This window comes from Callorhinus ursinus, unplaced genomic scaffold, assembly GCF_003265705.2.
Source record: "Callorhinus ursinus isolate GAN/ISIS: 27379988/994484 unplaced genomic scaffold, GSC_fseal_2.0 scaffold1, whole genome shotgun sequence".
Classification (NCBI taxonomy): domain Eukaryota; kingdom Metazoa; phylum Chordata; class Mammalia; order Carnivora; family Otariidae; genus Callorhinus; species Callorhinus ursinus.
The window spans coordinates 142,033,238-142,050,755 of record NW_027397063.1 but is presented as its reverse complement, the minus strand read 5'-3'; the positions used below and the strand labels follow the sequence as shown (position 1 = coordinate 142,050,755).

General features: G+C 47.9%; 1 protein-coding gene across 6 annotated transcripts in view; it reads left to right on the top strand.

The window, feature by feature from the left end:
- The window catches only part of ITGA9 (integrin subunit alpha 9), a 339,913-nt gene that overhangs the window by 82,563 nt on the left and 239,832 nt on the right, over positions 1 to 17,518 (top strand). For all 6 annotated transcript variants that reach the window (XM_073902077.1, XM_025884438.2, XM_073902092.1 and 3 more), the window contains exon 15: positions 2,217 to 2,377. In XM_073902077.1, the coding sequence (XP_073758178.1) occupies positions 2,217 to 2,377 (161 nt within the window). The remainder of the gene's footprint in view (positions 1 to 2,216; positions 2,378 to 17,518) is intronic.

Below are 17,518 nucleotides of genomic sequence, written 5' to 3'. Positions count from 1 at the left end.
TCTACCCTGGCTTTCTCTGAGCTCAGCTAGCTCATCACTGGCAAGAGGGCTCACACCCTCTGTTCTCCCCATGCCCACCCTTCCCAAGGGAGGGAAGCTCTTGCACCCGGGAGGAAGGCCAGGGAGTGGGCCACTCAACAGCTACCATGTTGGTTTTGCCTGGCTCAACTTCCAGCAATGTCCCTCTCTGGCTCTGGACTTGCTAAACAGAACTTGGAAACACAAACCATATATACCTATCCTTTCTTATTGTTTGGCTGTTGCTCAGGGAAATTGTCATGAGTAGAAAGTAAATGGGCCAGAGTTCAGTTCTGGATCACTGCATGTGTTGGGTTCTGCCATCTGGGCATTCAAAAAATGTAAAAAGTGCACCAAGAACCAGTGTGGTAGGAATAGCCCTACACTGGAGGTTAGGAGGGTTCTAGACTCAGCTCTGTGGTGGATGGCCCTCTGGCCTGGAGCAAGTCTGGCTCCCTTTTGGGGCCTCAGTTCCTCATCTGAGAAATAAAGGTTTTGAGCCAGATGGGCCCCTGGATTGCCCTGAAGCTTTGACATTCTATGTGTCTGCCCTGTTCCCTGGTGTCGCCAAAGGAGCCGGTGTGTAACTCTCGTCTGGGCTCCCGTGTTTTCTCTGTCATGTTACTTTCCCACAGGCATTCTTCTTCATTATATTGCCTTCATTTATCCGGGTCTCAGGTCCCCGGTGACCCAGCCTCGCCTTGGCAATCAGCTGTTTGCTGAAGTAAACAAGTTAAGGCAGACCGGCCCTTGCTGACCAGGAATCCGCCAGCTCAGCATGGCAAGATCCCTGAGATGGCAGAGGCCCAGGAAAACCATTAGACGCATCCAAAATATACCCTGTGGCAGCTGCAGAAGGCCTGTCCTGGTCACTTTCCTCCCTCCTGGCTTGGACCTCCCCTGGGGGCTGATTCCTTTGATGTTATTAAAAGCTGGAGCCACCCCTACTGCCTTGCTTCATATACTTAATGTGGGCAGGTGTGGGCTGCTCTTTACTGGGGCAAGAACCCAGCTTCCAAGGGGCTGGTTCGTGGAGACAGGGTCATCTGTTTTCCCATGGCTCTGCAGCCTCGTCTGGGCATTTGGGGGGACAGAATGTTTTCTCTCTCTCACTATAAATGCCACATTCCCCTGAATCCACAAAGCAGTTAAAAAATAAAAAGGGTCCCCGAGGGCTGATCTCTGCTGTGGTACAGAAAAGCAGTGAAATAGGTCTATTGACACTAACGCCCTACTTGCCTAATGAAGCACATTGTTGTAGGGTGACTGATTGACTCTGAAATTATGAAAGTAAGACCTTTTGTGTTCATCCAATGTGCATCCTGTATTGTGACCTTTAAGTTTCAGATTGTGTCCCGGTAGGTTCTGCTATTCCTGACATTACGTGTTCAGGAATAGGTGAGGAGTTTTTCTCCTCAGGAGTGCAGCTCAGTGCGCCTAACCACAGGCCTCACAGTGCTCATGATTCTGTTCAAATGATAGACGCTATAATATACGCGACCCATATACTCAGCTCCCTGGGAATAAAGTCAGCTTTAGCCTCGGTCTGAGTTTCCGTGAGCGCCATGAGGGCAGGGCTTTGTGGGGCTGTTTCTGTTGTGGCCTCTGAGGGTAAACAGGGAAGAGCAGGGGTTTTCTCCCCTGTGCCCGGAACAGTGCCTGGCACATAGTCAGTGCTCGGGGGACGTGATGATACATGGTCCAAGGGATGTCACGGTCATAGAGCACAAATCAACATCTGGGAATTATTGGGTTAATTGCTCCCTTGTGTTAGGCATATATCCCATTGCTTTATAGAAATCGGGACTATGTGCAGCCGTGATAATTTCTGCAGTTTCTAGTAATATTCTGTAGGTTCACCTTGGTGTGAAGGACACCAGCTGTGCTGCTAATTATTGATGTGTACCTTGGTGACTCAGTGGGTAACTCAGGGGATTTAAGACAGGGAGAGCCATGACATGTGATACACAGAGCATCACCGGGAAGGCAGGGGGCAGCCTGATTGTCTCTCGATTCTGTGAGGATGCTGGCTGTGTGCTTCTCTCCAAGAGGGTGTTGACTTGGGCTGCAGCCCTCGGTTGCAGTGGGGAGGCAGGTAGCGTTACCAAGTATGCTTGTGAGCCTGGGAGGGGGGAGCGCAGGTGGCCTTGTCCCCACACGTGAGTCCTTGCTGACGTCTTGACCTTATTTATCGGCAGGCCTCAATTACGTTCTGACGTCTGATGTGGCCAAAAAGGCAAAGGGCCAGCTGCCCAGGGTCTACTTTGTGTTGCTGGGAGAGTCCGTGGGTCAGATCACAGAGAAGCTGCAGCTGGTCCACATGGAGGAGACGTGTCATCACTACGTGGCCCACGTGAAGGTCAGTCCTCCCTTTTCTTCTCCAGCTTTGATCTCTGGATATTCATTGAGAACTAGTGGAAGCTATTTTTATTGTGTGTTATGTATGCTCTGACTTCGAACATTTTATTTCACAAGGAGGGGAACATTCGTTTCTTCTTTTCAAGTTGGAGTCTGACAGCCGTTTTATTTTTCTTACTGTGCTGGTCTCAGCCTCTAAGGGGAGTTATGGTGGGCCAGGAGACCAGTGACACTCCCTGACCTTGACTTGTCCTTTTGGGAGGCTTCTCATCCCCTTCCTTCTTTTGAAGCTCTGTGGTCTTCTCAGAGGAGAGCCGTAGAAGTCCATGTGTCTGGGTCTGCAGGGGTGCTGGATCGCACTGCACCTGATGGCTTTCTCAGTGGTCCATTACATGTTAGCTCATAGTGTCATGGTTAAGGCGTTTTAAAACTAGTAGGATTCGGTTTTTATCCTTTGATTACTTTCTGTTTATTTTAGGAGTGCTTTTTTTGGCCCCCTTTCCTTCTCACTCTAAATAAACTTTCAAATGTTTTTTCCCTCTTGAGATTGTTTGTTAAATACACTTTGCTGCTAATTCAGGAGGCCAGGCTTTGATTAGCTCCAAAGTGGCCCCTGCATAGACAGGTGCCGACAGGGTGGGAGTCCTGGTGGTGCCCAATGCTGCCGGAATAGCCAGGCATCAACGCACAGGCAGAGAGCCCAAGAGATAGAAGGACCCCCATGAACCCACCACATGGTGCATACAACGCATGTGGCTTTTGGAGTAACACAGACCTGGTGTGTGTCCAGCTGGATGAGTACTTTGACCTCTGTGTGTCTCCGTTTCTGCACCTCTGAGATGGGCACATGTACTGAAAGGACCTTGCATGGAGTCTGACCCCCAGCAGGCACTCAGCATTATTATCTGTTTGGGCCGTATGTAATTGCCAATACTCTAACATTCTTGACTTAGGAAAATGGTTATTTTTGTGTAGTTCAACCTAATATTAGCCAGTGGCTTTCTGGGCGATAGTAAAAATAGTCCCCGGATTAGAATCTCATTCCGTTATTGAGTTGTTAGTGCTAGAGCAGGAGAGTAACAGCTGCTTCTGGATTGTATATTGAGAAATGCCCCTCACATCCATGGCACTTGGTCTGGCCTAGAGCCCATGAGTCCATGCCCCTGAGATGCTTTTCCTGCTCTTTGCCAGGACTCGTGCTGGGGCCTGCCCAGACCTCTGCCCTATGGCCTGGTGAAGGCCATTTATAAAGGGGCTCATGCTTCTGTTAAGCCAACCAGCCACTCGCATCTCTAGGTCTTAGATTACATTGGCTCATGCGTGCCCTTGGGGATGTGAGGCTGCCCAGGACAGGCTCACATCTGAACACTGCAAGACCTTTAAGTGCCTGTGCTTGGTGTCTCCATACTTCCCAGAGGTAGGGCATCTTCCCTCGGGCTTCCTCATGCTGAGTCTCTTCCACAAATGCTTTCCTTCAGGGCTCTTGGCGACTTGACTTTTCGCTTTGGCTGAGGGGTTGCCCTCCGTGTCATGGCCTCAAGATAGGGCCCCAAAGAGCCTGCAGGCCTTTGCAGATGCACTCAGGGAACAGCAGTAATGAGGTACTGGCCAGAGGCGGGGCTGTTTTTGCGGTGGCCTCTGGGGGTAAACAGGGGAAGAGCAAGGCTGCCCAAGGCTGTCGGTCGTGCTACTTCCGGATAGCCAGGGCTGCCAGAGTTTAGCAAATAAGCATAAAGCCTTCCTCATTAAATCCAAAAATCAGATAAACAGCGAATCATTTTTCTCATAGAAGTGTGGCCCAAAGAGTGCATGGGATATACTTAACACTAAAAATGATTTGTTTTTTATAGAAATTCAGATTTAACTAGTCATTCTGTTGGAAGATTCAACCTTTCTGATACCCTTCACCCCACAGTTTGGCACTTCTCCATTTGATCAAAACAGGGTTGACAGGGGTTCCCTTCCCCTGGGTGAGCCACACAGCCCCCAAAGGGGCCAAGTGGGAGCGCTGACTCTGGAGCCTGTGGGGCAGCTGGTCCGCAACAGATCCCCATGCCCACGCTCGCTCCTTGGTGCCTGGGATGCCAGGAGATCTATGCTCACAGGCCCTGAGAGCCCCTCCCTGAGGGTGAGTCTGTGGAAGCCTCCCCCAGGGAGTTTTTAAAGCAAATCACTGGACACCAGTTGTGCTAGAATGAAATTCTGGAGGGGCTTGCCTGGATTGCTATGTGAGCACAGCCTTGGAGCAAACAGCAGAATTCCTGAATGGACACCTATAGAACAAGATCATAGATGTGTTTCTCCGAGGAGCCTGTGAGTTGTACCGAAATGTAAAGGCACCAAGAGTACAGTACTTTCATACTTGGATATATTTCTTCGTGAGCTTTCTTGGTTCTTCCGTGATATGATGTTTCCGATTCACCAACATGTGGGATAAATGTATAGTTGTGGGTTTAATTGTTGAGTTCTTTCATATTTAAATGCCATTTTCTTTTAGCTCTGTGTCAGTGTGTAGAACACAAAAAGATTAAAAAAAGAAGAAAATCTAAAACCACAAAGGAACCATGGCTGTCAAGAAGAGAGATCGAGGTGGTGGTCACAAGATTTTGGAGGGTGAGGGCAGCTCAGGAGCGCAGAGCGAGCATATACCTCTCTGTGATGATTTGGGTCATCTTGGGGAAGAGCCAGAGAGTGGTCCAGTACATCAGACCTAGAGAAGTTTGGATGTGATTAGTTCTTGGCTGTTTTCTCATATAAGGACATGGGAGTGGTGGAACGCGTCAGGAAGGCACAGGCTTCTGTGGCCTTTATGGTTCAAGAAGCAGCATGCCTGTTAAGTGGCGCTCAGGTGGCTGATCATTCTTAGCCACCAGGAAAGTTTATTGACCAGTTGTCTGGGCTGTAACAGAGGACTCTGGTGAATGGCCCCATTAGGGCGAACACTCATGAGCTGGCTGACAGTACATGTGGCCCGATGGCCCAGCTGGACAAGGAGGCAGCAGGCCTGGCCCTGGTGTGTCCATTGTGGGAAAATTGCTGGGGAGGCCGTGGCCCTTGTTGGGGTCGAGGCAGGCAACAAGGGTGGGGCAGGAGTGGCAGCAGGTGGCCTCCTGGAGTGGGAACTGGGGACTGGGAGCTGGTCATCTGGGCCTGAGGGTATGGCGTAGCCTCTGCTGCAAGTGGGGCCTTCTCGATGGGCTGGCTCTCGGCTTTGTAGACACTGATGGAAGGTAAATAAAAGCTCCCCGGCTTATCACACACCATATGGCTCACAGACTGTGAGGCAGGCGCGAGGGGCTGGGTGTGTTTTGTTTAGGCTATCTTTAGGGTTTGTTTTTTTTTTTTTTTTGCTTTTTTGCTTTAAGCCTATTCCAATCTTTTTTTTTTCTCTCTCTTCCTCCTTTTCCCTAGAAGTTTTCTTGCCATATATGGTGATAAGTATCTCTATCGTGGAAGACTGTTTGAGCTAACACCTGCCTCCCAGATTAGCTGTGTTGTCCCACACTTTGTTCCCTTCTCAGCCCTGGTGGGGCCTGCAGGACGTACAGAATTTCGTGATAAGCCCCATCCTCCTGGGGGTGCCGAGTCCATTCTCAAGGGCTCACTGGGGCCTGCAGAGCTGAGGCAGGTCAGGCTGCTTCCCTGGCCCCTCAGCCTCAGAGTCCACATGCCCTAGGTTATCTCCCCTCCTCCCCCAGATAAGCCCAGTTTTGGGGATCGGCTCCGTCCTACTAGGGAAGTGGGCTGGAGGCATCTCGGGGGTCTTCCCAGTCACAGGTGAAAGCCCTCACAGGTCCACTCAGCCTCAGGGCTCTCCACAAGCTGGTCTCAGCTCACACTTCTAGCCTCATCTTCCTCATGATAACACACATGCTCTGGGCTCTTGTCCAGGTGAACTGACTCCTTTTCTTCTGGAAGGTGCCTTGCGTGGTTCCGAACCTTGCTTCTCGGGCTCACCCCAGTGTCTCTGGCACCTCAGTGATCAGAGGCCCCATTTTTGTCAGATCCATGAAAAACCACATACCCCCTACGTGGTTTTTGCTTTTTTTTTTTTTAATTTTTGTCTTAAACATACACCTCCTGTGGTATCTTACTTCATATTTTTTCCTTAAATCAGCTGACTTTTTGCCTCAAAATAATTTGAAACAGAAACTTTGTACCCCCCTGTACGCAGAAAACCAGTTATTCTATACCAAACAGAAAGTAACTATAAAAGTAAATACATTGAAGACACAACAATGTCATCAAACCCTAACTGGATTTCATCGTTTGGCAAAGTCTGTGAAGAAGCCGCCCACTCTTCCTGTGTGTGAGAAGGGGAAATTATGGAGTGCTAGGGAAGTGTTAAAGACGTACTGGCAACCACACTGAACTCTCCCCCTGATGCAATCAGAAGCACTGGAAGGGTACTGACTGGGAAATACTTTCCAAATATGTGGGTCCTGATATAGTGCCATGGAAAACCGTGTCCTGGGCCCTGTCCAGGAAGGCCTGGCCATGCTTTGCTTTGATGGAGTACACCTCACCCCTCCTCCCTGCTGAAGGTTGTCTGTTCAAGGCCCCATCAGTCCACAGCTGGCCTTTGTCATGGGCCCACGGGATGCCGCTGGCAACGGCCTGTCTCCTGGGAGCTTCTTCCATGCCGCCTCATTCCTGCTTTGGGGATGATAGGCACAAAACCAGTACTGGTCCAACCAAGCCTTGTTGAAATGACTTGTTGGGTTAGCTGGAGTGAGGGGTCCCAGGGAGTATCTGGACAGGGTGGGGCTTGCCCACCTCCCTGGGAACCTGCTGCTGGGAGGTGGGGTGTGAGGTGGTGGGGAAGAGTCGCGGGCACGAGGCCCAAGCCGAAGACCGAATAAGCATGACCTGTCATTGCTCCGTTGTTTTCGGGTCTCTGTGTGTTTACCAGGGTAACAACCATGCTCCAGCCTCAGGTCTTGCACGGTGCCTTGCAAACCTGGCCCTTGTAGGCCAGATGCTTGTGTGTGCCAGACAGGTGAGGGCCTCTTCAGGAGCTGGGGATCAGGGCAACAGCCTGAGTCTGTATGGGGAGAATGGGGAGAAGCCCAGGCCTGGCCAAGCATGGCGTCGGTGACATCATTCCCAGCTCTGAGGATCAGCCACCCCTCTAGAGACCTTCAGAAAACTTTCAGTGAGCAAAGCCATGTGTCAGACTCTGTCAGAAGAGCCAAGAACAAGGATTAATGTAAAAAGGGGAAAAAAGCCCCTACCCCACCCCAGACAAGGGAATATGAATGTGCACTGGCTTTCCTGAGTAGCTGCAGATGTTCATGTGGTTGTACTTTTATGTTGCCGGAGGGTTCTTCAAGGGAGTTCAAACCTAAGGAACTGCAGCTCCTTTGTCGCTTGCGGGGGCAGTTGGTCGGCCTCGCCTGGCAAAGGGCAGGGCGTCTCGGGCCACCAGGGCTCCTCAGAGGTCACGCCGTGGGCTCTGCCCAGGTGGTCCAGTCTATTTCTGTTTTCTCATCCAACGAGGTGCTCTGCTCACATGACAGCCCATGAGTTTGCAGGGCTTGGCTGTACTGAATGCAGTGGTCAGATGTCTGAGGCTTTTATTTTCCTAAGTTTATGAAGCACATAGTTAAGGGAGATTAAGTTGGAGTGTGTAAGAACTCCATGAGGAAGGGAAGACAGCAAAATTTCCTTTTTTATCTGGAAAATACCCTGTTAAACCTTATCTTGATAAGTCAAAGAAATAGCTAAAAAAAAAAAATTGTAAGATTTGGGGAAAAGGGATGCAGATCTTAGATGGAGGACGTCATCTTAAAACTTTTTTATTTTAATCGGTAATATATGTACGTAGTTAAAACAATTTTTATTAACTGTACTAAAAGTTATACAGAGAAAGGACATCTCTCAGCCACTCTATTTCTCTTTCAGAGGCAACCATGATTCCAGTTTCTTGTGTGTTTTTCAAGTGCTGGTCAATAGACACACAAAGTTGTGTGCATCTATCCCCTTTTTACACGGATGGCAGAGTGCCACGGGACACAGTGGCGCAGCTTACTTTTTTCTTCTCAAATGTCCAATAATGGATAAACAGATTTTGGTAAATCTGTACAATGGAATACCACTCAGCAATGACAATGCACTACCAACGTACACTATCACCCCATGTGTATGCACGTGTGCATAGCATGTGATAATGTATATATGCATGTATGCAATTACATGACGAGTCTCAAAAGCATGATGCTAAGTGAAAGAAATCAGACATAAAAAGCTACAGTAGTATAGTGGTTCCATTTATATGACATTATGGAAAAGGCCAACTACAAAGACAGAAAGCAGATCAGTGGCTTTGGGGGCCAAGAATGGGAAGGAGATGGGGATGATTAAGTGCGTAGAGGCAAGAGGGACCTTTTCAGGGTGATGAAAGTATTCCGGATCATGATTGTGGTGATGGCTATATGATTGAACACATTTATTAAAGCTCGTCAAAGTGCATAATTAAAATTGGTAAATGTTACTGTTTGTAAATCATATTCCCATCAAACTTATTTTTTAAAAAATGGATCTCGAGGGTGGTTCCATATTGGTGCATGAAGTTTCCCTGTTCTCTTTCATGTCTGCATGGTGTCCTGTGGAAAGGCTATCCCGTCATTTATTGAACCTGCCCCGAGGTTCTTCTCAGTGCCAGCTCCAAGCTGACTTCATCTGGAGTTTGTAAATCAGTAATCTCACTTTGCTTCTCTAGATGTGGTTCAGGGTCCTTTTCAGAAAACCCTCAACCTGCCTTGGGAAGGGGGATGAAATGTGAATGAAATCCCCTCCACCTACAGTCATTTCTTCTTCCCTGATTCAGGTCTATAGTGTCCTGGTTGAGGGTTTGTTAGGGACCCTGAAGAGGACAGATGGAGGGGCCTGAGTGGTCCCTGAGGTGGCCTTGGACATGTGTGTTAGGGAGGATGAGCCTTCCCACCGTGCAGTGCCCGAGGAAAACTGGGGGTATCCTTCCTCATTCCTGCAGTTATCTTTGTCCCTTTGGCAGGTCCTCTTTGGCCAGAGGTGGCACAGGTAGCCTGAGTGTTTGCTAAGGGCATGCTAAGAAGTAGGCCATGGGAAATGGGGAGGCTGAGATGGGTCGAAGTGATCTGTGGGGAGCCGCCATCATTGTTCGGTTCAGTTGTAAAGCTGCTCAGTTGATGCACTCTGGTCACACAGATGTCACTAAGGAGCTGGAGCCTAGGCTCTGGAGACTATGGCTTGAAGCCCCCAGAGTGTGGTTACTTTGACCACCTCCTCCCGGAGACCGTGTTGTGCATAGCTGGAGAGCAAATTGGGGAGGGATGACAAATTCAGGGGGTGTGGTGGATGTTCCACATGGGTGTTGATATCCTCTGTGAGTACCATGTGGCCATTGATTTCTTTGCTGGGTGGAATGAAGTCTTTGGCATTTGGACAGTGCTGCAGGAGACCTTATGATTAGTGAAGGTACAATAATTCTAATACAGTGGCTTTGCCCACCTTACCTTTTTCTTTTTTTTAAAGATTTATTTATTTTAGAGAGCATGAATGAGTCGGGGGGAGGGGCAGAGGGAGAAGCAGACTCCCCGCTGAGCAAGGAGCCAGACATGAAGCTCAGTCCCAAGGCCCTGGGATCATGACCTGAGATGAAGGCAGACTCTTAACCTCACCTTTTTTTCCACCCCCTGGAAATAAGGCTGATATAAATACAGAGCCATGGCATTGACACTAGTAGTTTATCATAGGCTTTTTTTTTTTTTTGTATTTTGTATGAGACAAGCCTTATATCAATTGTGGGTGAAATTTTCATTTTAAGAGACAGCTTTGTCTTCGTGGTTATGTGCTCTAGGTTTAGTATGTTGTTGATACCCTTATAACACTAATATTCTTTTGAAGTCACACATGATAATGTGTTCTGTCTTACTGGTTTTGTCCCTGTATTTGAGATATGATTTTAAAGGGTTACAAGGATTTTCTCTACCCCTCAAACCTAAAGCTAACATGTTTATTATAAGAGTGATTTCCTTCAAAGTAATTATCTTTCAGTAGTTTCTGTTTTGGAATTTCCTCCATGGTTTATTCACTTTTTTAAAAAATTAAGATATAATTGACGTATAACATTAGATTAGTTTCAGGTGTGCATAGTGATTTGCTCTATGCATGCATTGCAGAATGGCCCTTTCAATAAGTCTAGTTACCATCTGTCATCACACATAGTTACAAATTGATTTAAGATTTACTTTTGTAGGGGTGCCTGGGTGGCTCAGTCGTTAAGTGTCTTCCTTCGGCTCAGGTCATGATCCCAGGGTCCTGGGATCGAGCCACACATCGGGCTCCCTGCTCCACAGGGAAGCCTGCTTCTCCCTCTCCCTCTCCCCCTGCTTGTGTTCCTTCTCTCGCTGTGTCTCTCTCTGTCAAATAAATAAATAAAATCTTAAAAAAAAAAAGATTTACTCTTGTAGCAGCTTTCAAATATTAACTGTAGTGCATACTGTATATTATATCCCCAGGACTTATTTATTTTAAAACTGGAAGTTTGTACCTTTTGACTCTCTTCACCCATTTTACCCACCCCCCATCTCTAGCAATCATCAGTCTGTTCTCTATCTGGGAGTTGTGTTTGTTTTAGATTCCACACATAAGTGAGATCATAAGGTATTTGTCTTTCTCTGGCTGACTTACTTCACTTAGCATAATGCCCTCAAGGTCCGTGCATATTATTGCAAATGGCAGGATTTCCATCTTTTTTATGGCTGAATAGTATTCTTGTATGTGTGTGTTGTGTACATCACATCTTTATTCATTCACTCATCGCTGGACACTTAGGTTGCTTCCACATCTTGGCTGTTGTAAATAATACTACAATGAACATGGGAGTGCAGATAATCTTTTCAAATTAGTGTTTTTGTTTTCTATGAGTGAATACCCAGGATTGGAATTACTGGATCATATGGTAGTTCTGTTTTTAAATGTTCCCTTTTAATTAACAAACTTTTGGAGTTCATTTGAATTTAAAAAGCAGCAGGATTTCTCTGTGATCCTCTCTAGTAGATAATAGTTTATTTGGGAAAAAGTGAGGTGTGATAATGTGGAAATTAGTAAAGAATTTGGTAAGTAACCCCTTGGAAAATGATTCTTCCTAAAAGAAGAATTCCCACAATAATGGAAGCCGCAAACACGAGTCGAGCATTTACTTAGTACATGCCAGTCATTGTCCATTACTACTTTTACTCTTCATTTTCTCCTCACACTAACATGAGAGGTAGTTACTACTGTTGGCCTTCTTGGGGGGATTTAGAAGACAAGGCATAGAGGAGTGAAGGAACTTGCTCAGGACCTTCCAGCTGACAAGGAGCAGAGGTGGGATTTGAACCCAGCAAGTATGGTTCCCAAGGTTGGGCTCTTCACCAGCACACCGTGGCCCCTCTCGTAAGTGTAAGCCACAGCGAAAGAGTACTTGTATGCCAGGTACTCTTCTAAGGGCTCTGCACGGATAAAGAGGGTTTGTGATTTGCCCAGCGTTGCAGAGCTAGCGAGAGCCTTTACTGAGATGAGCACGCGGCCCCACAGGTGGCCCCTGTTGATGAGCACGTCATGGAGCAATAGAGGGCTGCACCTGGTAGTGTGTAACAGCCAGCTCTCAGGGGAGGGGACCTGACCTGGAGCATTTTGCCAGTCGGCCTGGTAGGAATATTCCCACCATGGCTGATTTTATCCTATCCGTGTGACATCACTGGCTGTGGCATTAGGAAGAAAGGGACCATAGCGTGATGTTGTAGAGTATTTCCATACCGTACATGTGAGACTATGCCAGATCTGATAACAGTAAAGCATAATAAAATAACTAGGAAGTGAGGAGCTTTGAGTATTTATTACCCAACTTTAACTTAATATAATTTGCTTGATTATAAGCTTATGCAATTTAATAATGGCCGTTATCACCACTAGCTCATGCACTTTCTGAAAATTGAACAATTGGCTCTTGCAAGCCTACTGCAGAATGTTCCCCTGGCCGTGACCGCTGTGTCTGCTGTGTTTGTCTCTCAGTCAATAGTATCACTCACGTCCTGCCTTACACACAGATGTTTGATTATCAGAGTCATTCATTCTTGTTTCCTCTGTGTTTTTTTTTTAGATTGACAAATAATAGGAAAGTTAAATTTATGCGGTTGGTTTAACCACCAGACCACAGCTTTTCTATTTGTACATTTGGTTCAGCGACAACTCTGCATTTGATTGAAATTTTTAGATGATTTAATAGTTTCCAGTTAAAATAATGAAAAGGATTTTATTTAAATTTATTGAGGTAGCCATTCCTCACTCCCTACCCCATATGCACGTTGGGATCCTGTTCAGCAGCCCCTCTACACACCAAAGAGTAATGGGCTGATTGTTCACTTGTCTTGGAGGAGAGAAGGGGCCTGGTGAAGGGGAGATTACCTCCCTAAGGCCAGTTTAAACCCTAGCAATCCCCTTGCCTCTGGAGACTGAGTTTGGCCTAGTCCTGATTAGCGTCAGGTAGGCTGGCTGTTCCGGGAGGCTTTCTTCAGCCCCTTGGTTTTCTTGTTGGTGATTTGATCAAGTAGAACCTTCGGGCTGGTCCTGCCCTTTTCTTACCAATTGCGCTAATCAGAAGCACCATATCAAGGTGGCCCAAATTGTACTCTTATGCTTTTCTTGGTTGTCTTCCCTCCTTCCTGAGGCCTCCATTCCGAAAGCCATCTGGAGGTTTCTCTGGCCTAATAAATGAGCTCCACACGAATCAAGAAGCACCAGGCCTGAGAACCACCCTTCGTTGTAGCGGCTGGTCCACCAGGCCACATAATCCTTGCTGTCTCTTCCCAAGTGGAGCATTTGCATCTGAGACATGTCCAGCTTTGTGTGGGAGGGCCCGCAGTGGCCTCTGAATGAAGGTGGGGAAGCCAAGTGGACCCAGCCACAGTGTCTTCCTGCAAAGGCAGCGGACCTTGCCGCCAGCTCACTGGGCACCCACTGCTGTCTCCGAGGCTGGCCATAGGTGCCTGGAGGGAAGGGCTCAAGCTCAGGCTGATAATGAGAGTCCTGTGTTTGGGTGCGAGCTGCAGTAAGGGGGAGTGGGGGAAGAGAGCTCCCTTTGTGCTGCACTGCACGTCAAGATAGGCTGTGGATAAAGATATCTGTCAGAGGGCAAGGACTCTTACTGGGTGTAAGGGTCACAGTGGGGGGCCAGTCCAAGGAATTCTTCTTCTTAGGAAAATTGCAAGCCTGCTAAGGATTTGAAGAGATGACTATAATAATAGGATCATTTGCTTCCCCACCACATCTCCTCTGCTCCCTGGAGCCGAGGCGAGTTTCAGCTCCTGGGAGGTAAGACATTGATTGGGTCGTTCGTGGGCCTTCCAATACCATGACCTCTGCAAGGACCCCCCAGTTCACCCTGCATGCTGAATGCAGCATGATACCCTTGGCTTTTGCAGGAATTCATTCAGCCGCCAGGAATGGAGACCTGGCTACAGGGGCTTAAGCAATTCAGTTGACCTTTCCCCACGTCGTAAGACTTACAGGAGGAAGAGAGGTTGCTGATGCTCCTTCAGAGGCTCAAGGATGCAATTCTCATGACCTTTCACTTATCCAGGAAGTATGTAGTGAGTGCCTACCATTTTCTGGGCCATGTGGGCCTTCAGGTCCATCCGTGAGCAGACAGAAATCCATGCCCTTCGGGAGCTTACATGCCAGTGGAGAGAGACAGACAATAGATATAATATGGAGTAACTTCTGTTGTGTTAGATGATGAGGGCCCTGGAAAAAGAAAACAAATAGAGCAAGGTGAAGTGGGCTGGGAGTGCAGGGTTGGGCTTCTGGAGGTCAGGGCAACCTTACTGAGAAGGTGGGATTTGGGCAGAGACTAGGGGGCGGGCGGCTAGCAAGGTGGATTCCTGCAGGAACTGATGAACAGGGCTCTAGGATGTGAGATGTGTTTGAGGAAGAACAGAGGGGGCTGTGGGAGAGAATGGGGGGGAGGAGTCTGAGTGGCAGTGGTGGGCGTGGGGCAGACCCCATCAGGCCCCACAGACCACAGGGAGGACTTTGTGTTTACTCTGAGGGTCTGAACGGAGCGGTGACATGGTCTTCTGCTTTGAAGTAAGGGCTCTTACTTCAAAAGGACCCTTCTCGCTGCTGTGTTGTAGTGCACTGTGGAAGGTGGGATAAGAGCAGGACACATCTAGGGGACTCTTCAAGCATTGGGGAAGAGAGCTTGGTGGCTCTGCCAGGGGTGACAGCAGTGGAGCTGGGGAGAAGTGGTTGCACTCTGCATTCATTTCGAAGGTGGTTCCTGAGGTTTCGATGGTCAGGTGTCAGGGAATGAGAAGTCCTAGTCAACTCCAAGATTTTCAGCCTGAGTAACCGGAAGCAGGGAGTTGTCAATGGTGTTATCTTTGACTGGAATCGGAAAGGTTGCTGGTGGACCAGGTTTTAAGTTCATATTTAGATACATTGAGTTAGAAGGGCCCATTAGATCTTGAAGTGGAGATGTGTATATATGAATCTACAGTTTGAGTAGTAGTTTGGGTTGGAGGTATAAATTTGGGAGTCAGCAGCAGCTAGATTGTATTTAAAGCCATGAGATTTGATGAGGTCACGAAGGTGGAGGGAGAGAGGAGGAGCAAAGACATTCCAAGAACATTAGGAGCACTTTTTCCTCATGATCCCAGGATGGCTGCTGAGTTCCAGCTACTGTGTCTGCTCTCCATGAATGGAGAAGGGGAAAAGGTCTTGCCATCTGATCTGAGGCCCTGGAAAGGGTCCCCAGTGACTTCTGCCAACTCACTGACCACATCTTTTTTTTAAGAATTTATTTATTTGAGACAGAGCACGCACAAGCGGGGGGGGGGGGGCAGCGGAAGAGGGAGAAGCAGACTCCCCACTGAGCAGGGAGCCCGATGCAGGGCCTGATGAGATCATGACCTGAGCTGAAGGCAGATGCTCAACCGACTGAGCTGCCCCTCACTGACCATATCTTAAGGGAGGTTGGGAGATGTCAGTTTTGGTTGGACATCCTACCAACTCTAACAGTGTAGAGTTTTGCTGTCCAGTAGAACTTTCTGAGATGGAAATGTGCTACATCTGCACTGTCTAATATGGTGGCCACTGATTGACTATCGAGACCTGGAAATGGAGCTAGCATCACTGAGGAATTGACTTTTTACTTTAAGTTTAAACTTAAATAATCACATGTGGCTGGTAGCTACCATATTGGACAGTGCTGATATTGAAGTTTGATTATTACCGAAGGAGGAGGCATGCACACTGGGTAGGGAACTTGCAGATTCTGTGACCGGAGGACATGGAGTCTTCACAGGACATTGGTCACATAAGTCAAGCCTTATAAGCCAAATGGAAACATAAATTACTGGGTTGAAATTAAATTGACTGTTTCACTTTGTACTTAGGGTGATTAAAACCTGAGTTTCAAGAATGCCATAGACCAGAGTCTCTCTTCCCAGGGTTCTTTTGGAGCACATGTGCATGTATGCACATGTATCCACAAACGTAGTGTCCGTAGGCCATATACAGTGGGGGGCAAGGAAGAGTGTTAGCACTGAGCAAATCGGTCATTTGCCCCGAGTCCCTCATTTAAGGAATGTCACAATCTTGCATCTGATGTCTTCTGCTTTCTTTGTGGCATGAAACTATATACACAGTGGCAACATAGAGGATAGAGATGCAATTGCTGGGTCCAAAGGGAGAGCATTTTAAGGTTTGAGACACATTACAGAACTGCCTTGTGGTTTATAAAGGCCCTACGTCCTAATGCTCCTGGTGGGAGCGATTTCTCCTGAGCTCAGGATTCTTGCAGCATGGGAGCGCTAAAGCACTTTCCCGGGTGGCCGGGCCAGGAGGGGCAGGTCTGGCCGGTTTGTCATGTGGTCGTGGGCAACCCGCTTGACCTTTCTCGCCCAGCCTCTGTTCCCTTGGCTGAAAGTGAGAGGGACAATATTGACTCCATAGTAGGGGCCGGGAAACATGGGGCCCCTTCTTCCTTCTCTAGCCCATAAATCAGTGACTCTACCTTGCTGCCTCTCTGTTTGGAACGGGCCAAGACACATTTCATAGGTGTTCAGGGGATTGTTACTTTAATGATTAGAAGCAGATGGTGAAAAGAAACTAGAAAGTATGGCACAAACAAGAAATCCATATGGGAAGAGAGGAGGGCAAAGGGTAGCACCACCGACACCTTCCTTCACCTGGAGCTGAGCGAGTCAGAAAGGCGGAGTTACCTTCATGAGTCCGTTTACAAGGGCCTCTTAGACTTCAGTGTGCACACCGGTCACCTGGGGACCGTGAGAAGTGTCAGGTGCAGATCCTGATGCAGCAGGTCCGGGTGAATTTCTGACACGCTCTCCCATCACACCCATGCCGCTGATCCACGGCTCACACTCTGCGAAGCAAGGAGCTGGAACCAAATCAGTACCAAGAGTTACAGATAGAGTCAAAGGATGAAGACCATCATCTGACAGTTTCCCAGGCATCAGAAGCTCGGGGGCATCAGAGGGGCCAGCTTCCTCTCTCCTCATCCTGCTGGTGGGAGTGTTCCCCATCAGTGAGTGAGGAGGGAACATAGTTCTGCTAGTAACACTCTGGCTTCTTCGTGACCTTGTGCGAGCCACTGGTTTATGCTGATGCTTGGTGGTAATAGAGGGCGTGTCCCTTACAGGGGGGCGGGTATGGGCTGTAGCATCTCCTGTTCACCCACTGCCTGGTGCTTGAAGGATGGTGTTGTTAGCAGTCCACTTACTGAGCATAGCTTTTTTGGCAGTTTTGTTTAACTTCACTGGAGTGTTTTGGGTATAACCATGTCAGAAATCCATTTCTCTTCCCCAAAGACTACAAACTTCTTTTTTTTTTTTAATTTTTTTATTGTTATGTTAATCACCATATATTACATCATTAGTTTTTGGTGCAGTGTTCCATGATTCATTGTTTGTTCATAACACCCAGTGCTCCATGCAGAACGTGCCCTCCTCAATACCCATCACCAGGCTAACCCATCCCCCCACCCCCCTACCCTCTAGAACCCTCAGTTTGTTTTTCAGAGTCCATCATCTCTCATGGTTCGTCTCCCCCTCTGACATACTCCCCTTTTCTTCCTCTCCTGTTATCTTCTTCTTTT